Below are 22,272 nucleotides of genomic sequence, written 5' to 3'. Positions count from 1 at the left end.
ATGGTGATAAAACTTGGTTGCATTTCATTTACTGGAAGGTTTTAGGACAAAATTAACACTTCACAATTTGATACTAACAGCATTAAACCAGTTCTTGCCTGAGCAATAAAATGCCACATAATCTACTGCTGGGAAATTAGAGGAGTTCAAGGATTTGGGCTGCCTAATCATGTGCAACAGAGGCATCGCAGATGGAATTCCACCAGTCTCTCGAGTTCCCAGCCTGCCAGGCAGCCTGGTTTAAATATGGCTCCATAACCACACTGCTACTGAAACCATATAACAAGCTTTTGTTTATTAACATAATCCTCGTCCAGAAAAAACTGTCCCCCTCTCTAATCAACTTTGATGCTTACAAAAATTAAAAAACAAAATTTACTAGACTACTTAACCCTATTAAGGCATTTTAGAAATTGATTTCCAGAATAATGGAAAATTTTCAAGCTCTCAAAATCCTGCTATGTTTATAGGGCAATTCTTAGATTTGTGGAAATATACACTGCATTGAGAGAAGAGTGTATGATATAAGCTGCTCCTTATAAGCTGCTCTGTGGCAAAATGGTAGCTTATTTCTTCTAAAGTCTTCTTAGTTTGATTTGATCAAGACCAATAGGTCTGAGCTTCAAGTGATCAAGTTCTAAATATGTCCTACAGTGACAGGCTTCCATGATGAAAAGTAAACAATAACTGAGGAATCCAAACATTCAGTTTATTAAACTAAGGCTAGTGAAGCCATAGCATGAAAAAAAGCTGCAGTCATTCGGGACAAGTGGATGATTTTATAAAGCTAAAATCAAAAGACTTAAGACATGGGAAAATTCATAAGTATGAGGAAGTAATAAAACACAAAGTGACCACAAGAATTACAAATATATTTAAATCTCAGACCTGGGAAATGGACTATACACAGCCTTCTAGGGGAGAAGAGAAATGCCTTATATGTTCTGACAGCACTGCACCTTTGGCTTGTTTTCAGTGGTTGGTGGAACATGAATAGGAACCACATTGTTGCTTGGAGACATGTCATTTTCACGTCTGTCTGACATTTGTTTCTGGGAAACAATGCGGTATATCTCTGGAAAAAAACAAAACAACAGCAATACTCACTGTGAATAAACTCATTAATAGTACACAGAAGTAGAAAACAGATTTGTAGAAAAAGACTGCAAATAAATTTGAACAAAGAAAGCATAAATTTAAAGTTTTATTTTCAAATAACCATTGATTAGAGTAAGGGCAGAAAAGACAAAATAAAAGATTTTCCTTTTCAGAGGAAAGGGTTCACCAGTCAAATAAATCTTGGTTTAAAGAGATTACATAGTTTATGGGATTAGATCTAAATTAAACCATGAAAAAAAAAAATAAAAATTAAACCATGAGAATATTTGCAGTCTACCCTTATCAAAAATCCTGTAAATACACTGATACAGTACGCCACAGAAAAATAAAGATAAATCTGCACTATGAGATACATTAATATTTTTCCTGGCTGTGTAAGGAAGTGCAGAACTTCATAAACATGCCAAAATCCCAACGGACTCTTAGAAAGGGAGGGAAAGATTATGCCTATCAATGCCTCCTGACCTAAGTTAAATTGTAATTAAATACTTTTTAACAGAGTACTTAAGATTTTATGATACTTATCAAAACTAACTATACAAACATAAAAACTGTGTCTACTTCTTCCACTAAACACTAAACTCTGTAAAGACAAGAACTCTATCTACCTTATTCAGTTCTGTACCTCCAGCACATGGCATATAATAGGGGTTTGGTAAGTAACTAGTTGGTCCAATAAGTGTTCTTAAATTCCTCTACACCCAGTATCTTTAGTTAACTTTTTATTTTTTTCCTTTTTAAAATATTTTATTTATTTATTTATGAGAGACACAGAGAGAGAAGCAAAAGACATAGACAGAGGGAGAAGCAGGCTCCTCAAGGGGAGCCCAATGTGGGACTTGATCCCAGGACTCTGGGACCATGTCCTAAGCCAAAGGCCGGCACTCAACCACTGAGCCACCCAGGCTCCCTATTTAACCCATTTTATTTGGTCTTCTATTTCACTGCCTAAAAGTATTTCCCTCTGACTAGATTATGAATTCCTTACAGAGAATGTATCTTATTTATCTTTACTCTCCCAGTTCTCCCTCAAAACAAAACAAAAAATCCTCAAAGGTAAGAGAATTCTAAAAATGGGATAAACTGACATGATGTGCCTATTATGATGTACTATGAAAGACACAATGTGTTCCTACAAAGAATACCTGTGTATTCCTGCCAAAAAATCTTAAAATGAATTTATCCTAAGAAAACATTTAGATAAATTCAGATTGAGGGACTTTCCAAAAATACTGGCCAAGAGTCTTCAAAACATTTATTGTTATAAAAATGCATTTAAAAGATGAGGATAGGGGATCCCTGGATGGCTCAGGGGTTTAGTGCCTGCCTTCGGCCCAGGGCGTGGTCCTGGAGTCCCAGGATCAAGCCCCACATCCGGCTCTTGCATGGAGCCTGCTTCTCTCTCTGCCTATGTCTTTGCCTCTCTCTGTGTCTCTCATGAATAAATAAAATCTTTAAAAAAATAAATAAATAAAAGATGAGGATAAATGTTCTACATCTATAGTGTCCAATATAGTACATATTTAAATTAAATTTAAAATCCAATTCCTCAATCCACTAGCCCTATTTCAAGCGCTCAATAACAACCTGTACCCAGTAGCTACTCTATTTAATAATATCCCAGATATGAAACAATTCCATCAATGTGTGACCTTTGGCCAAATTGACATTTAAAATGTAAAAACCAAATCTATAAAAGAATTATTAGTACACTTGGAGAAATAAGAATATGAACTGTACATTAGCTAATACCACATAAACATAAATTTCTTAAATATGATATGGTATTGTGATTACTCATAATGCCTTGTACTTAGGAGATAAAATGCTTCAGTATTTACTTGTAAAGTGCGAGAATGTCTATAATTTATTTTCCAAAGACTGAGTAAAGAGGGAAAAAAGTATATACACACATGTAAATAAGTCAAATATAGTAAAGTGATGATCCTAAAGGAAGGGTATAAGGTATTATTCCTATAATACTTGGAATTAAAAAAAATTTATAGGGTAAAAAAGGGAAAGTAGAAGTCTATTTTCAAAATGCTCCAAGAACATGTCAACCAACTGTAATGTAGTAACATCATTTGGATTGGATTCTAATTTGAACTGTAAAAAAAAAAAATTTTGAGACAAGAACTTTTAATATTGTTTAGATAATAGATGATAATAAGAAATTGCTGCCAATTTTTTAGTGGTTTTGTTGCTTTGGGTTTACGCCCCAATCTTTTAGATCTACATCATGAAATGTTTACAACTGAAATGATGTAATATCAGGGATTTGTTTCAAAAAATAAGGGAGGGAAGAGGTGGAACAAACACTGGTCATGAACTGATGGTTGTTGGTGGCTACATGGGAGTTGAGGATACTGTCCTACTTTTGGTATGTTGGAAACTTTCCATTACCAAAAGATAGAGAAAAAGAAATGTTAAATGAATTTATTTTCTCCAAATTAAGAGCTAATTTCTCTTAAGTTGAACAAGAGCAAGCTGTAGTCAATTAAATGTATAAACTAGCAAAAACACTGACAGCTATAATGTACCTTTCCTTACTTTTTTAGGGGGAGGAGGAGGTCAGCTAAAATTTGGGTCTGAGAAGGTTGACAGTACTTCTCAAAAGCTGAAGAAGAGAAAATTAAGAAAGCCTACTGACTAAATAAAAAAAAAAAAAAGGGCTATGTGTTCATTTGGATTCTTTTCATTGCAGAGATCGAACTGGAGTGTGTCAAGGGTAAAGGGAAAGACACTCATTCAATCAGGCTAGTGACTAAGAAATAAAGACAATTATTGACTTAATGTAAAAAACTTGACTAGTCATTCTTTAATGTTTTCTCCCTAATCCCAAACTGGATGGCTCTTCTTTTAAGTGCACATGATTAAATGTGACCCTCTACAAAATTTAACTTCTTTACAAGTTGTTTTGGAGATTTAGAGGAACCAAAACAAAAAATATTTTGCAGACTCTTATATGAAAAGCAAATACTCGAAGAGTGGAAAAGAAAGAGTTCTCAAAGAACAGAAAGTTAAATATTAAAGAGATCGCATTACAAAGCAAGAAATTTGAGCAGTATTGTATAACTGGTCTGCAAGTACTACACAGTTCTGTGGAAATGGATTACTGCTACATTTGTTCCAGTCACCGAACAGATAGATGTCCACTAATGAAAATGCCAAAGCAGTAAAGAAAATAGGAAAAGTGCTGATCAAGAAAGAAAATGAAAATTTTCTTTCAAGTAGAATGGGCACTAAGAAACTACTCAAGTAATTTATTTAACATCTCTTGTGGCTGGGTGTGTCACTTAAATACTTTGATAAGAAAATAGGAAGCAGGTACCCTCTAGGTGCTATCTGATTAGAGGTTATTTAAGGAGGGAAAGGAAACAGGACTAGTAAGTAACGTGGTAAACCAGATGCAAATATTTTCCTCTTTCAAGGGCATGTTCTCCTTTAGAACCAGATGTATGTGATACACTAATTCCTGTACAGTCCCTCTTGCAGATGTCCAAAGGCTAGGCAAGGTTAAAAAGAAAAGGAATTGGGATCCCTGGGTGGCGCAGCGGTTTGGCGCCTGCCTTTGGCCCAGGGCGCGATCCTGGAGACCCGGGATCGAATCCCACGTCGGGCTCCCGGTGCATGGAGCCTGCTTCTCCCTCTGCCTCTCTCTCTCTCTCTCTCTCTCTCTGTGACTATCATAAATAAAAATTAAAAAAATTTAAAAAAATAAAAAATAAAAAAAAAATAAAAAGAAAAGGAATTCTGCTGTGCTGTTCCTATGTTAGACACAATCTCTTACAGATCTAAATAGAAAGTTAAAATATTAATAGAGAGTTTTAAATACAACCTAGCAAAGTTAAATTAAAAAGACACACGCCTATTTCTCTATTCATACTCTCTCCACACTCTAATAAAGTATGAAGCAATTTGCAAAGTACACTCTAAGGAAGTTAAATGCAATTGTTCCAAACTAGGGAACAAAAAGAGCTAAAAATCTTTGCGCTCTCCAAAAATTGTAAAAGTAACAAAAGCTGAGTTATTCCACTACAGCGTAAGTCAGAATTGCTTAGGTCTTCTACAAACACTCTGCTCACCATTAAGTTTCTTGAACATCAAAAAAATGCTCTGATTTTATATACTGGCATGTATTTGAGCCAAGAACAAAAATAATACACCTCAGGGCGTCTGGGTGGCTCAGTTAGTTAACTGTCTGACTCTTGATCTACGTTCAAGCCGCACATTGAGCTCCACGCTAAGGGTAGAGCTTACATTAAAAGAAAAAAAAAAAAACACATCTTGTTAAATGATTCTCACTACTTTAGCCATAAAATTAAGAGTTCAGTCTTCAATAACTAATGATTTGGGCTTATTAATTAAATGGAGAAACCTTGCAGTTACCACTTTAACCAAGTGATCAGATTTAACATCACCAGTAATGAATACAACAACCTAATATCACAACCTCCTGATGGGATACACCGAGATCGCTTTTGTAGTATTTTTGCTGAAACTGTAATCTGAATTTAATTATGAGGGATCATGAGACAAATGCAAATTGAGGGACACTACAAAATAAATGACCTGTACCTTTCAAACAAAATATATCGATAAACAAAGGATTAAGGATCTGTTCAGATTAGAGGAGATGAAAGAGGTAGGAAAGCTGAATGCAATTTGTGATGTGATCTCACAATTTCTGTTGCTAATAAGGACATAATTTGAACAAATGGCAGAACCTGCACAAGGTCTGTAGCTAAACATTGATATGGATTACTATCTAACTCTGATTTTTGGCAACTGCACTACAGTTATCAAAGAGAACATCCTTGTTTTTAAGAAATATGCACTGAAAAGTACTTAGGTGCAAGAGGCAACAAGTCTGCTAGTATGAAATGGTGCAAGAAAAAAATTAGTATTTATCAAGAGGAAGAAAAAAGAATAAAGCAGATACGGTAAAATACCAACATTTGGGGAATATGGTGAAGGGTATTTACAAATTCTTTGCACTATTATTGCAACTTTTCTTCTTTTAAAGATTTATTTATTCATCTTAGAGAAAGAATGTGTGTTGGTGGGGGAAGGGAAGAGGGAGAGAGAATCTCAAGCAGATTTGACGCTCGGCATGTAGCCCTGATGCTCAATCCCACAACCCTGAGATCACGAAGTGAGCTGAAAACAAGAGTCTGACGCCTAACTGACTGTACCACCCAGGCACCTCACAACTTTTCTTAAAGTCTGAAACTGTCAAATTTCAAACTTAAAAGAAAAAATAAGAGTATGAAAGTATGGATTAAAAACATCCCTTAATGAACTTGACGATAAAAAAAAAAAACAAAACTGCACAGCAATGCAAAGGCTGAGCAATCTAGTAGGTTCACTCAAGTACTAACCAACTATCTCTAAAAATTATCACCAGCAAAATTGTCATGGAGTTACTGTCAAATTCATGGATGCCAAAAATGCCAGGAGTCTATTCTAAACAAGCAACACAATGAACTTTGGAGTAGTAAAACAGATAAATATTCTAACATAATTTTCCAACTTGAAAATGAAAAAACAATTTTTTCTTCCAGCAACATCAAGACACCATGTAAATGCTCCCTTAATGCTGTTAACATTCAAGGTAGAATTAAACCTAATGAGATTACTGTTATCTTTACTGGGTTTTTTTGTCCTCCCATTTCTTTTTCTTTTCTTTTCTTTTTCTTTTTTTTTTTTTTAAGATTTATTTTAGTAGGGGTGAGGTAGAGGGGGAGAGAAATCCAAGCAGGTTCTGTGCTGAACAGAACCTAACTTGGAGGTAAACCCTACCACCTCAAGATCACAACCCAACCAGAAACCAAGGGTCAGACACTCAACCAACTGTACCACCAAGGCACCTCATTCCTTCCTGTTTTTTCTAAGTATTAATACTCCTACTGGTATATAAAGAGAAGTTTAAAACAAACATCCTAGCACATGCAAAACAAGAGATGTCTGCTCCACATGCAGTGATCTCTGATCCCACAGATCAACACTGAGATTTATGCTCCAAGGAAGCTGAGAAAATAGTGAATATAGAGAGGAAAAATGGTAGTAAGTGAAGCTGAAGTCTTATTTGCTTTTAAGCAACATTAACTAAGCAGTAGTAGCATATGTTAAATCTAGAATGAATTTTAAGAAAAATGGCCAAATGTTCTTCATCTTTAAGGACAAAACAGTTCTGGGACGCCTGGGTGGTTCAGCGGTTGAGCGTCTGCCTTTGGCTCAGGGCATGATCCTGGGATCCGGGATCGAGCCCCACATTAAGCTCCTGCCTCTCTCTGTGTCTCTCATGAATAAATAATCTTAAAAAAAAAAAAAAAAAGACAAAACAGTTCAATTTGAAGTATATATCATACTTATTGATTAGTTAGCTCATGTTTGAGTTAATGATTAAGTTCAATGTTACAAAATGATACACACAATAGTTAACTGCAGATGGTCTCATCTTCACTTAATATCAGAATAGTCTAGAAACTGAGATCAGAAAGGGCTAGAATCTAGAATGCACAGGAGATCTGATGGGACATAAAAAAATATCTCAACAAGGACTAAAAATTTTTTTCAAACGAGGTTTTCGGAGGCCTTGAAAGACTCACAGACCCTCAAGATGACTTAACTCACTTATTATTTAAAACAGTGCAACTCTGAGGACACAGGAAGTTCAGTGACTAGCTACACAGGGAGTGGGAACAAAATGCTAAAAAGTAAAAACCTACAACTCCTAGGTCTAAATTTAGTACTCTACATATTGACTTAATAGAATCTGCACAAGTGGTTGTAAAGAAAAGAAGTAGGATTTGCAGATACACTGCAATAATTAATCAAATCTTGCTTGCAATAGTCTAATGAAACAGATTTTTTATCTGAACAGAAGATTCTAAGGGAAAGCTACTGTGTTCCAAGAGACTATTTAATCCAACCTCAGCACCAGTTCTATTATAGTTACTATTTTTCTCCTAACAGAAAATAATTCTAATCAACTATCATTATACCTACTGTATGTGAATCATCACTATTTTAATTTTTTTTCATGTTTTAACTGCTATTTAACTACTAATTCATCAAATGTCCACTCTGTACTAGGTATAAGTTAAGCATTTTTTACGTGTATGAACTCATGAATTCATTTTTGGAGTCTAGAGTAGATGTCTCAAATAACAGGCAACTCTTTTCTGTGAGTTACAGAGATAAAAACCTTTGAGTCACAACATAACAGTTAAGTCAAATCATACCACAAGGTATTTATAAATATAAGCCCTCTTAAAAAAGCACAAAACTATTTATTTTTAATTTAATGTTGATTTTAATTTAACATATTTAAATTTTACAGATAAAGAATTTAAGACCTAGAAAAGTTAGGTAATTTGCTTAAGATTACAGAGCCAATGGTAACTGAAGGAGCCAGGACTAAAACACAAATCAGGGTTCCAGGACCATGCTCTTAAATTCTAGGCTTTATTCTCTACATATTTCAAGTCTGAACTATGATGTTTAAAAGTTAAAATTTGTAGATCACTAAATTCTACACCTGAAACTACTATTACATTGTATGTTAACTAACTGGAATTTAAATAAAAACTTGGGAAAATTAAAAATAAAAAAATCAGGGCACCTTTGTGCTCAGCTGGTTAAATATCTGACTCCTTGGGAGACTGCTTAAGATTCTCTCCTTCTCCCTCTGCCCCCCTTACTTTGTACTTGCTCTCTCTACAAAAATAAATAAATTTTAAAAATTTTTAAATAAAAATAAAAGTTAAAATCTGTTAACCTCTAATGCAAGTACTACATACAAAGAATACATTAAAATTTTGTTATATTAAAATTGGAAACGGGACACTTGGGTAGCTCAGTGGTTGAGCATCAGCCTTGGGCTCAGGGTGCGATCCTGGAGTCCCAAGATTGAGTCCCATATCGGGCTCTCCCCAAGGGGCCTGCTTCTCATTCTGCCTATGTGTCTGCCTCTCTCATGAATAAATAAAATCTTTTAAATAAATAAATAAATAAATAAAATTGGAAACTTATTAACCATTTCTCCATACAGACCTGTTCGAAAGTCGTATCAGACTATGGTATATAGTAAGCCTACACTTTACAATAGGAGTTCTTAAAAATAATTTTAAACTACTTTAATACAACCCATCAAACTACTTACTAGAGAATTAAGATTAAACTTGCTGACAAGTTGGTCATTCAAATAAAGTCAGAGTAAATATGAGTCAACATGAATACAGCCTTGAAATCCAAGATTGACCTGATCTGCACATCTAATTTTAAAACAGCATGAACTTTGTTCTTTTTCCACTACTTATTTAAACTTTTTTTTTTTTTAAGATTTTATTTATTTATTCATGAGAGACACAAAGAGAGAGGCAGAGGGAGAAGCAGGCAGAGAGCCCGATGAGGGACGGCCTCAACCACTAAGCCACCCAGGCATCCCCTATTTAAACTTTTCCATATGCAATCACTCACAGATTTTCTCCAGAGATGACACCTTGCTTCTTTTACATCACAAGAGAGTTTTACTTTTTGTTTTTTCATTTAAATTCTTAAAAATAGGTTTTCCCCTAGCTGCTTCTATAATGTATCAGAACAAAGCAAGCCTTTTCTTTGCTAAATCTCAAAGGACATTTCTATCTTCCCATAGTCAGGATTTCAGTATCTTATGAAAATGCCTTTAACCATTACTTTGTACTTGTGACCATAAAGTATGGAATAACTGGACTGAAGCAATAATATAAGTAAACAAATTATTTTCAAAGTACTTTTCCTAATTACAAACCAAATAAACTAGGATAATTAAAGCTCAGCAAGGAAGAATTGTTAACTAATTTTGTACTTTAAACAGCTCTTGCTATAGCAGCTCTCAAATGATAGTTATTCTCAGTGTGATATATAGGTTTCCTAATTTGTTTAAATTACATTCTTCAAACTTCCAATTCCCACTAGCATAATCTAAAAATTCAAGTCTTACCTGTCAGAATTGTCTGAAAAGCAGCTTCTACATTTGTAGAGTCTAGAGCGGAAGTCTCAATGAATGACAAACCATTCTTTTCTGGGGGGGGGGGGGGGGGGGGGGAGGGAAATAAAAACTTCAGTCTTGTCAAATTTTATGAAAGAGATATAATACATTCTAGCCTTCAAAAGGAAAATAACCTAAGTCCTCCTCAATTTCTTGAGCAATAAGGGCATCATTCTATTTACACTTCAGCATATTAAAAAGAACAGTGAAAGATTTTCATTGCCTCCTTAATTAAAAAATACTTGTTACATCTATACACTACCAATGAATGACGTTATTCAAAATGTAGTAAACTTATCAAATACTCAGTTATTTCCATCCATTACTGTCCTTCTCCATCAACAACAGAATTATGATATGAACATGGATGAGTAGGTGTTATCCGCTTAGAATTCTTTAACTATATTATTTGAAATAAAGCGTCTTGCCTGGAAAACTAAAAAACTATTGTAAAAACCTTTATTCACAGCATAATCACTAGTAGACAGTCACAACTTTCACTAGCCAAGAATGCTGCCTTCTAGTAGGCTATTCCAAACAGAAGTTATAGGCAGACCCTCTATTAAATCAAAAAAGTTGGTTGTTGACATTCCCTGGGCCACTGTCTTTCAGACCCACATAGAGCAGCCTTGGTAAAATACTGACATAACAGAGAAAGAGACAGGAAGCACAAAATAAACTGAGAGATATCATCTACCCCTTCCAAGGAAATGAAAGAAAGATTTATATTCAACTCTTGGCAGCAAAAACTCAAAATACTATGTTTTAATGACTCAAAATTAAGCAAGAAAGTCATCACAAACTTTCCGAACAATCCTTGCTGAGTATTCATGTCTACCTTTTTAAAACTACTGTAAGCGATTACGGTCATTGGAAAAGTATCAAAACTGTAAGACATAAGAGTTAAAAATACAGAATCACTGTAATATCATGAAATTCATATCACTAACCTGCAAAAGCTCTTGCTTCATCTGTAGGAACTGCCCTGAGATGACGCAAATCACTCTTATTGCCCACAAGCATGATAACAATGTTACTATCAGCATGATCTCTCAGTTCTTTCAGCCATCGTTCTACATTTTCATATGTGAGATGCTTAGCAATGTCATAAACCAGTAAGGCACCTACAGCTCCACGATAATATCTGAAAACAGAAACAGGTATTTAATGTCAGAAAACAATGGTAAGATGGAAGGGAATACTGAGAAGAACTAAATATATAGATTATATATTTTTAAAAACACATTTATAAATACATTTCAAAATCCTAATACTGGACTTCTTAAGAGGAAAAAAAAAGTTCCTTTTCCAATACCAAAAGTTAGCTAATTCAGTTGATGGCAGTCTATTTCTCAGAATTTAAAAACTATGAGACTTACGCTGATGTTATAGCTCGGTATCGCTCCTGCCCTGCCGTGTCCCATATCTGTGCCTTTATTGTTTTCCCATCAACCTGGATGCTTCTTGTTGCAAACTCTACTCCAATGGTGCTCTTACTTTCGAGATTAAACTCATTTCGAGTAAATCGAGACAAGAGATTACTCTTTCCAACACCAGAATCTCCAATAAGGACAACTGAAAAAAAGACAAAGAATTTAATGTCAGATGAATGGGGCAGACATCGTTCAGAATACTACCACGCTACAAAGCAAAAAAGACAGAACACCTGATTTTTTTTTTTTACAAGGGATGGGGGCAGGAAAGGCAAATAGTCCATGTTCTTGACCTGTTACCAATCGATAAAACCAATTTATTCTTTTTAAATTGTTTCTACCCACATAATAACTTCCACACATCATCTGCTTAGCACAAATACAGTATCCTGTCTTACATATGCAATTTTAATTATAGGTCTGCTGGACTCTGATTAATTACCATAAATGCTATACCAACCGTATTACCATACAAGATAGTAACATCAAAGATAAATCCTACACCAAATACACAATTTGTGATATTAAAGTGTATCATACATGAAGGTAACAAAGGATATCAGTGAGTAGAAAGGAGGGAAAGAATGAAAATGTTCTACTTAGTTTAATCAAAGACTGGGTGTAACATCAGGACTCACACCTGGGCAAAATGAAACACATTTACCATATGAGGCATCAGGTTTACAAACTTTGCCACCCAGATCACAAAAACTACAAGGACCTTTTCACAGCTGCATTCATCCGATAGGCAGGATGCTAGAGACCCCTACAAAAACGGATACCCCAATTAAGTTTAACAGGAGCCCTACGAAGCTAATAATCCTTGACTTACTCTGAGTAAAAGCCAAAGCAGAGGGCACACACTTTCTGTTATGACTTAATTTTTTAAAACGAGTTTGGTTTAGATGAATTTATTTCCTATGATCACTAATAAACGCAGTTTATTTATTAACCAAGTACATGAGGATTTTTCTTTCACCCAAGACAATGTTATACCTAAGAATTTCATAAACAATGGGGAAATAGGCAGTTCACTTGTTCTAAAGCATTTCTATCTGAATTTAAAGAACAAAATGAATTCACAGGTTTATAGAACATGAGCTAAAAAAATTCACAAAAGAAAAAAATGCTATCAGCATTTCAGGAAATAAGACTTATTTCTGTTGACTACTAATCCTTCCTACTAGCTGATTCAGGTACCAAGACTAGAAAATCAAACATGTGAGAGTAACACCAAGGACTAAGACCATGCCTTACTAAAGAGACTGGGATTTGGTAGTTAGAGGGAGAGGTAGGTAAAAACTTTAAGAGCTCAACGCACTCTGGTCAGAGGGCAAAGAGAGTATTATGCGTTCCTTCCTTGCTACAAGAGCGGATACAAGCTGGCCTCTGCACAGTCCTGGATGAAGTACATTATCAAATGCATATCTTTCTGACTTCCTCTATTAGCTGATTCAGCAAGAAATCATCCAGGTGGCAGTAAGTCCATGAAGCACAAACTGCAGTTATTTCTTTTAAGATTTTTAAAATTTATTCATTAGAGAGACAGAGAGCAAGGCAGAGACACAGGTAAAGAGAGAAGCAGTCTCTCTGCAAGGAGCCTGATGAGGGATTTGATCCCAGGACTCCGGGATCATGACCTGAGCCAAAGGCAGACACTCAACCACTGAGCCACCCAGGTGTCCCAGAAGAGAATCCCAGTTTCAGTGTAATAGTCTACCCTCTTGCTAGGATACACTCACTGTTGCCTCTTAGTGCAAGAGGCCTAATTTTCTGCTGAGGAAACCCTTTGAGAGTCATTTCTAAACCCACACTAGCACTGAGGTGTAAACATCTCATTTGAGGTGGGAATAGGGAAAAGGGAGAAATCAAAAAGTTAAAATATGTTTACTTCATAGACATTCAGATATCAATCAGTAATTCAGGAGCCAATCACTTTAAAATAAAAAAGACACCTAAAACGACAATGTCTCTGGAAAATTAAATAACTTACCCAAAGAACACCTCCCTCCCACAGAAACTCTAGCACTTTCAAGTTCTGGTTTCTTCCCTTCTGACCTCCATGTTAACAAATGATTATGCTCATTATCTCCCCACTCAGCATAAAGATAGTGAAGGCATTTTCCCCCTCAATATAATAATTTTAACATTATAAAAAATAGCACCTTTATCTGAAAATAATTCAAGTCTCATGAATGCTTTATACAGTATAAAATAATTATCTCAACTAGACATGGACAGGGTTGCCAGAATAAAAGACTAACAACTTGTTAAAGGATTATATCTTGAAAGACACCAGAAGATACTGGTTAAGAATAGTGCTGCCAAGAAGATGCTAAGAAATAACACAGTAAGGAAAGCTGGTTCTATTCAGTTACCAAATGAGAAACCAAACCAAGACGAGTTACATTTAAGGTCACCAAAAAAATAAAAGCAAACCAGAATGGACTACTCAAGCAATGTAAGAGAATTTACTGGCCATAGCTGAAAAACCAAACACAAAGTTCACAGACTCAATTTCTAACCAAAATAGTTTCTCTCATTAAGATAACAAAGTATGATTGCTTTTTAAAAATGTGACAAACTACATGATCACATCCTATGGTTCAAGAAAGGAATGTGCAGTGACTTTACAATGTTTTCCTTAACTAGTACCTTAGGTTAAAAGTTTACTTCCCATTTTAAACAGTTTATGCTATATCCATCTATATAGCACGTGTGTGTGTGGGGGGGAGTATGTATAATGATATAAACATAAATAACAGCATCTATGTATTAAACACTTATAGCATTTCTAAAGTAACCTAACGATGTTTATTACCACTTGGTAATAAACCACTTGGTAATAAACCTTCCCTGCTAAATTTTAAGTACCATTCTAATACCTAATATTAAATTTGGCTCATAAAAGATCAAATATTAGATTGCCATAGAAGCAGAATATACATATAAATTATAACTTATTTAATAAAAACTTCCATCTCTCCAACCACATTAAGTTTTATATATTCTCTTGCAAGCTAAAGTACTGGACCAAAATTTAATTCAAGAAATCAGAGTATATCAGATCTAAATGTTAACATCTGAAAGGAAAACAGTTAATTTTCATACTGATTTTTATAAAACTTGGGGGGCATCTGGGTAGCTCAGTCACTTGAGCGTCTGCCTTTGGCTTGGGTAATGATCCTGGGGTCCAGGGACCATTGTAAGGCTCCTTGTTCAGTGATAGTCTGCTTCTCCCTCTCCCTCTCTCCCTCCTCAAGCTTGCTGGCTTGCACTCTCTCTCAAAACATTAATAAAATCTTTTAAAAAATAAAAAATAAACTGGGGAGATTTTTCTACTCCTTCAGCTATATTCATAGTCCTACCTCACCACAAGTCTTGAAAATAAAATGTATTCTAGTACATCAATAAAGCCTTAGTCTAGACAAGTTTTTCCAGATTCAACAGAATGTGAGTTACTCAACCGAAAGTTGTGAAAGAAAAACTACCAAGATACAAGACAGCAAAGTTCCCAAGATCTTTTCCATTGACAATCAGCTGATGGTTAATTACTACTGACCTTTAACTAGATTGAAAAGAAAATGATGTAGACTATGTATCTAGATATTCAAAAAATGTGACTCTGAAATGGCATCTACAACACCAATAGGAAATATGACTGATGCCTGCTTCGCTTATGTGTCCCACAGGGCCATAACCACATTATATATACATACTTACAGAATCAAAGCTTTTGAAATAAAAAGTCAAGTTTTAAAAAATAAAATACCCATACACACACCAATAGTCTCCTTGTTGAGCTTAACTAAAGATTAATGCTCAAGAACAAATGCCTAACACAGAATAATTGTCCTGCTCTCTCCCCACATTACATTCCCATTTGGACTACTCTATCCTGTACGAATCAAAATATACCTTCATTTTCAACTGGTTAGAGTTACAAACTAACTTCCAATTCCCTCAAAGTGTGAAGGTGTGCTAGGTAAGCAATCTTACAAGTAGAAGGGCCTACCTCATCTCAGTGAATAAACCTCTGAAGAATGAAACTAGTTTAAAATGGATTATTGTTGCTTTGCTTTAAGATATAACTCTATAAATAAAAAATTGGCTAACTAATCAGCACTAAAGTAAAAAAAAAAAAAAAAAAGTGACTCATATCCTGTAAGAGCTTTAAAAAAGTGGAAATTCTTCTCAGCAAAATCTTTTTAAGACCCAATCTTAAGAAGCAAAATGTACAACAAAATGAAAACATAACCCATGGAAACATAAAATACTTTAAAAGTTCCTACTTTTAAATTTCTCTCATAATACTTGAATGCTCTTGTGAAGATTTAAGGTTCAAAAAGCTGACAAGAACCACAGAACTTTCTTCACATTATTATCACTTACTGAATCCTCAAAACCAGTCTCATTTAATTCTGAGAGATAGGTATTATTTCCTTTTTAGAGATGAGGGAACTGAGGCTCAAAGGTCACAAAGCAAGTTTAAGACCTGAGTCAGAATCTGAATCCAAGCCTGCGTGATTCCAAAGCTCTCTGCCCTCAATCACTATTAGGATGGTCTAATCCCAAAGTTAAGTTAAAATCCCTTAAACCAATCCAGGACAGCTAATATTCTTAGTGGGGGTGTGGGGAATGATTTCTATAAACAACAGTCAAGCTCCACATCAAACAGGAGAAAGACTTGTGAGTTGCTAGTCCATCTTGTTCTAAATCACTTCAAAGATACCTAGCTGCTTACTGCCTTGTACCTTATTTTAAGAAATCTTTTAAGGACTAAACACCAGTCTCTAGGGCCTCACCTAAGTAATTTCACATGACCTCAGATGCCCTCAGCAAAGAGTATGCTAAAGAACCCATGCTTCCTTTTTGTATTTATAAAATGCACTAAGTAAGCTCTTCTCTGCAGACGACTTTCCACTCACTATGGGGGAGCAAGGATGAACCCTGTACTCACCCTATATTTACAGAATATTGTAGCCCAGAGGAGTTAGGTGGTGGTAAGATTTGCAAAGTATTGGTAAAGCAGTGTTTCCTGCTTCCTTCAGTCAATCATTCTTAGCACCCAATGGCAAGGTCAGAAACCATCACCATGCTTAACACTCTTTTTAAAAAAAACTCCACCCTCCACTGTAAAGCCTTAATAGCAATGGCTTCTTCCTCTCTGGTAATGATCTTTGTTCAGCATACTATACTGATGGCTGCCCTAATTCAGGAGCAGTGAAAGAGCATCTGAGCGAGAGCGCAATCACCGAACAAAACAAACAAAACAAAACAAAAAAGAGCATTTACCGTACTCTTCCTGGTTAAACACTGTACCCTTTATTTGTGTTGATACCAACTACCGGGATTCTTTCCCGAGTAACCAATAAGCAATTCTTTCTATCCATTCCCCACCCTCCGGTATGTTCTGTCCAAGGGCACTAACAGGTTTCCCGATCTCGCCATACATATTAAATTCCACCAAAGAGCACACAACTGTACCCCTAGCCCCCCCCCCCACCTTTCGGGGAAAGGTTATGTGGCTAAAAAGTGGGACTCTTTCCCTTCCTGTTCTAAAAACACCAAAAGATCGGGATCCTCCCGGCGTTGCAGCAGGAAGCAACCCGTCCACAGTGATAAAGCAGGCGAGTATTTGTGCAGCGCACAACCTTTCCTGCTCAGGAACTGGGCCTTCAGGTCTGGCAAGGATAACAGCCACCACCCATCCGCAACCCCTTCTCGCTCGCAGTCTGGAGTTATCCCGGGCTGGCTGCCGCTGGGTAGGGAGAGGAGGAGGGAAAAGAAAAAAGACAAAAAAAAAAAAAAAAAAGCCCAGATGGGAAGTCCCAACAGTGTGTCGGGTCACTGCGACAAGTGCGCGCGTGGGTGACGGGCAATCCCTCCTGCCCTGCCCCCCACCCTCGGGGTCGCACGGGGGACGCGGGAGAGGTCCCGATTATTTGGGGGAGGAAAGGGAGGGAGAGAGCGAGCAGCCCCGGGGGGTGCGGGGGGGGGGGCGGTGCGAGGCTATAACCGACCAAGGGGGCTATGGGGGCGGGAGGGGTGGGGACCCCCCGGCCCGCTCGGATTCCGACCGGGGCCTGGCGCGGGCCCGAGCGGCGCCGGTCCGGGGGGAGCAGGGCGCAGAGGTGGGGGGCCTGTGGTGGGAGTGTGCGCCTACGGGAAGGTGAGCGAGGGCAGGCCCGGTCACAGGGGCTCAGGCAGGGGCGCCGAGGGGGAGGGGCGCCAACCCGAAAAGACAGGGTGGGAGGGGCGGCCCTCGCCAGGGGCACCGGACCCGGGAAGCGCAGGCGAGCTGGAGGCGGCGGCCCGCCGTGGAAGGACACGGGGTGGGGGGCGCGGAGGCAGGCGAGGGCCTAGGGGGGTCGCTGCGAGCCCGGCGTGCGCGGAGGGCGCCCCGACCTGGGGAGAGCGCGGCGCGCACCGCACGGCCGGGAAGGGCGGAGGGAGGCCGGCTCCGGGGCACCGCCGGCCCGCGCGGGTCCCCAAGGGAGTGCCCCGGGGCCCCCGGACCCCGACCCGCTGAGGAAAGTGGGGCAGCCCACGGCCTCACCTTTGAAGAGATAGTCGTACTCGTCGTCGCGGGTGCCCATTGCGCGGCCGGGGAGCGAAGGGGCGGGAGCAGCAGCGGTACCGGTGGGACCAGGGGGCGTCGCTGCAGGGGTAACCCGAGCGCCGAGCCTCAGCTGCCGGACCGGGGAAAGAACCCCTCCCTGCCGCTACGTCACTTCCGGCCGGCCCCAGCCCCTCGGGGGAAGCACTTCCGGGAGGCGACGCTCCGCCCCCGAGCCCGGGAGGGGCGGTGCGCGGCCGAGTCGTGTCCGTCTTCAAATTCTGCCCCCTTCCCCCCAATTCTCCTCCCCCCTCCAAAGGCTTAGGTGGGGAATGCAGCTCTGGAGTCCCAGCTCTGAGCCGCCGCTTGCCACCCTCTCAATCCTCGCGCCGGCGTGCGGGGAAGCGGGGTGCTGGGAAGCCCGTCAGCCGCGCCTGCGCGTTGGGAGGCTGTGGTTGGGGGGCGGGGTCTCTAAGAATTAGAGAGCAGAGGGCGCCCGTGCGCTTGTGGCGGTTCCATGGTGTAATGGTTAGCACTCTGGACTCTGAATCCAGCGATCCGAGTTCAAATCTCGGTGGAACCTGCGGCGGTCTGCTTTTCCTTTCCTGACCATACTTCAATTCATTTATTTATTCGCCAAGTGATTGTGATACAACTACGATATGTATGGCCTTGAACGAAGCAGGGACAGAATTTCTCAAAGGATAATCTTTGCCCACAAAGGCCGTTTGGATCTGTAACCACTGTCACCTGGGTGTCTCCTAAGGAGCCTCTTCGCTTCGCCTTTTTTTTTCTTTTCTTTTCTTTTTTTTTTTTTAAATCTGGGTCTTTGCCTTTGTCGAAGCCAGCTAGCTTCAACAGCTTCGATGTAACTTGATTCCTTTATGCTACAATTTTCAACCTCTAACTTCATTCAAGGGCAGGCGCTTTTCACTCTTTTTTTTCTCTGGAAATTTCTCAAACTATCTCCAGATGTCATTCAGAGAACTTCGCCCACCCTCCTCATCAAGATTCATCAAGAACTTTTTGAGCCCTATTTGTCATGCTTTAAGCTAAACCCTTTTTTGCCCAAATTTGTCATGCTCTAAGCTAAACCCGTCTCCATAATAATTTCACGTAACGAACAGCAAACAGTGGCAATTTTCATTTTAGCGAAAAATGTGGAGTCTTAAGACTCAAGTGACTTGCCAAAGATCTCACAGCAGAGCCTCCCTGTATTTGAAAAGAGTGGAAAGGAAAGGAAAGGAAAGGAAAGGAAAGGAAAGGAAAGGAAAGGAAAGGAAAGGAAAGGAAAGGAAAGGAAAGGAAAGGAAAGGAAAGGAAAGGAAAGGAAAGGAAAGGAAAGGAAAGGAAAGGAAGAAAGAAAGAAAAGAAAGAAAGAAAAGAGTTGTGTATTATCACAAAATGTTTTTCCCACTTGCTGCCATACCCCCTACCACCTATATACAAACCTTCAATTTAGATTTTTGGGCAAGAGTGCCTGTGCTGAGCAGGATAATGGTTTCCTGAAGTTGTCCACTTCCCAATCCCTGGTAACTGTGAATATGTTAAATTATGTGGCCAAAGGGAATTAGGGTTACATAGTGGAATTAGAGTTGCAAATCAACTGAAAGAAGCTGTGGTCTATGTACACAGTGGAATATTCCTCAACCATTAGAAACGACAAATACCCACCATTTGCTCCAAGGTGGATGGAACTGGAGGGTATGATGCTGAGTGAAGTAAGTCAATCGGAGAAGGACAAACATTATATGGTCTCATTCATTTGGGGAATTCAAAAAATAGTGAAAGGGAATAAAGGGGAAAGGAGAAAAAATGAGTGGGAAATATCAGAAAGGGAGACAGAACATGAAAGACTCCTAACTCTGGGAAACGAACTAGGGGTGGTGGAAGGGGAGGAGGGCGGGGGGTGGGGGTGACTGGGTGACGGGCACTGAGGTGGGCATTTGACGGGATGAGCACTGGGTGTTATTCTATATGCTGGCAAATTGAACACCAATAAAAAATAAATTTATAAAAAAAAAAATAGGGAGCTAGTCTAGATTCTCCAGGTGGGCCTAATTTGTCACAGGGCTCCTTGAATGTCCAAACAGGAGGCAGTGATATGGTGTGAGAAGAGCTCAACTAGCCTTGTGGCTTTGAAGATGGAAGAAGGCGGCCAGGAGCCTAGGAATGCAGAGGTTTCTAGAAGACAAGAAAAGGCAAGGAAATAGCAAGGAAATGGACTCTTCCCTATGGCCCCCAAAAGCAATACAGCTTTGCAGAAAATATCTTGATTTTAGCCCAATGAGACCACCATGCAGAATTCTGACCTAGAGAACTATAAACTAATAAATTTGTGTTGTTTTAAGTCACCAAGTTTGTGGTAATATGTTACAACACCAATAAGAAACTAATACAGTGCTGTTTTCATCGCTTTCTGTGATGGTAGAAGTAATAGGTTTACCTAAAGCTAGATACTTGCCTTGTGCAAAGGTAAGTATTACCCACATTGGGGGAGATGCACAGCATTCTCAAGCAGCTAAATGTTATATGTACTGCAGATTATAAGACACAGTCCTAGCTCTACTCGGGTGAGTTAAACAAAATGGGCCCAAGAAAAGGAGGAGATTAATTAACCAGAGAGTTCTGAAGTTGTAATTAATCAGAGTTCTGGTGGTAAGAGCCACAGTTCAGAGAGACTGAGATAATTAAGAAGAACTCCCTGGAGGAGGAGGAACTAGCATTGACCCCTGAAGGAAGAAGGAAGGAAACTCATTTTGACCAGTAGAAGATACCAGATGATAAAAAAAATAAAAAAAATAAAAAAAAAACATGTTCAGAAGGCCATTAATGCCAGAAGAATAATTATAAACTTTTCCCCTTTTAAGACATTTTTTTTCTCAAGGTATGTTCTCTCCGCCTTAGAAGTTCCCTTAGCACACTGGCATTTTAAAGTCTAGATATTTCACTCTTAAGAAATCTTTCTTTACCTGTGTTAATCACAGCATTTCCCAGATTCACCAGACCACAGAACTCTTTTCCCATGGAACACTTGATAGCATCCCTCTGAACTCTTTGGGGGATCCATAAAGGATTTTTGGGCAGAGGGATGACTGAAGTCAACCTGGTCTTAGGAAAAGTAAGTTGGCTGTGGACTGCAGGATTGGGGTAAAGAAAAACTGGAGGTGTATCAGTTAGAAGGCCATTGCAATGAACTAGGTACAAAGTAATAGAAATGGAAGACAGCTATGGGCATAGAGGAGAAAGAAAAATGAAAGGCTGTTATGTAAAAAAAATGGTAAATGGATTCCATGGACAAAGGAAGAGAGTAAGGGTTTTCTTGGTTTTTTTTGGAGGAGGGGCAGTAATTGCTTAATATGTCTTTTTTAATCTCTCAAGAAATAAAGGAATTTAATGTAAATGACTTAAATAATACAGAAATAGAGTAAATCCTTGTTTAAGGATTCTATTTTTAAGTAATCTCCACACCCAATGTGGGGCTCAAACTTACAACCCCTGAATCAAGAGTCACATGCTAAAAAAAAAAAAAAAAAAAAAAGGGATCCCTGGGTGGCGCAGTGGTTTAGCGCCTGCCTTTGGCCCAGGGCGCGATCCTGGAGACCCAGGATCGAATCCCACGTCAGGCTCCCTGGAGACCCAGGATCGAATCCCACGTCAGGCTCCCGGTGCATGGAGCCTGCTTCTCCCTCTGCCTGTGTCTCTGCCTCTCTCTCTCTCTCTCTGTGACTATCATAAATAAATAAAAATTAAAAAAAAAAAAAAAGAGTCACATGCTCTGCCAACTGAGCCAGCGAGGTCCCCCCAAAGCATGGAGTACATGGAGTACATGGAGTACATCTTGAAGGTCCTCCTCTACTTCAATTCCTCCTCCAATCTCAGAGATAACTGCTACATTTTCTTTTTAATATACAGGAAATCAGGTTATGTGTATTGTTTTTCATCTTGAGAAATCTTTCCACATCAGTTTTGACTCATTTGCTACATAAAGTTTTTCTTAGCAAGAATATACTACAGTTGGTACAACCATTCCCATTCTCTTAACTGGTGAAATGGCAAATATTGAAGGTTCACTACATTAAAACCTATTTCTAAGCCATTTCTTTCTTGCCCACTTCCCCTAGAGG

The 22,272-nt window shown here is 38.6% G+C and overlaps 1 protein-coding gene and 1 non-coding gene across 2 annotated transcripts; one reads left to right on the top strand and one right to left on the bottom strand.

Annotated features, from left to right (window-relative positions):
• Positions 1-688: 688 nt before the first annotated feature.
• RAB11A (RAB11A, member RAS oncogene family) lies at positions 689-18,299 on the bottom strand. Its single transcript, NM_001003276.3, has 5 exons — positions 18,146-18,299; positions 11,533-11,728; positions 11,104-11,297; positions 10,106-10,186; positions 689-1,075 (listed from the first exon to the last, which is right to left on the bottom strand). Exons 1-5 carry the CDS (start codon positions 18,183-18,185, stop codon positions 936-938), a joined length of 651 nt encoding a protein of 216 aa, NP_001003276.1. The 5' UTR covers positions 18,186-18,299; the 3' UTR covers positions 689-935.
• Positions 18,300-18,656: 357 nt separating this feature from the next.
• TRNAQ-CUG lies at positions 18,657-18,728 on the top strand. Its single transcript has one exon. It is a non-coding gene; the product is annotated as a tRNA-Gln (tRNA).
• Positions 18,729-22,272: the final 3,544 nt, after the last annotated feature.

This window comes from Canis lupus, chromosome 30 (genome assembly GCF_011100685.1).
Source record: "Canis lupus familiaris isolate Mischka breed German Shepherd chromosome 30, alternate assembly UU_Cfam_GSD_1.0, whole genome shotgun sequence".
In the NCBI taxonomy this organism is placed as follows: domain Eukaryota; kingdom Metazoa; phylum Chordata; class Mammalia; order Carnivora; family Canidae; genus Canis; species Canis lupus.
The sequence above is the reverse complement of the archived record's forward strand: the minus strand, read 5'-3'. Positions and strand labels throughout refer to the sequence as shown.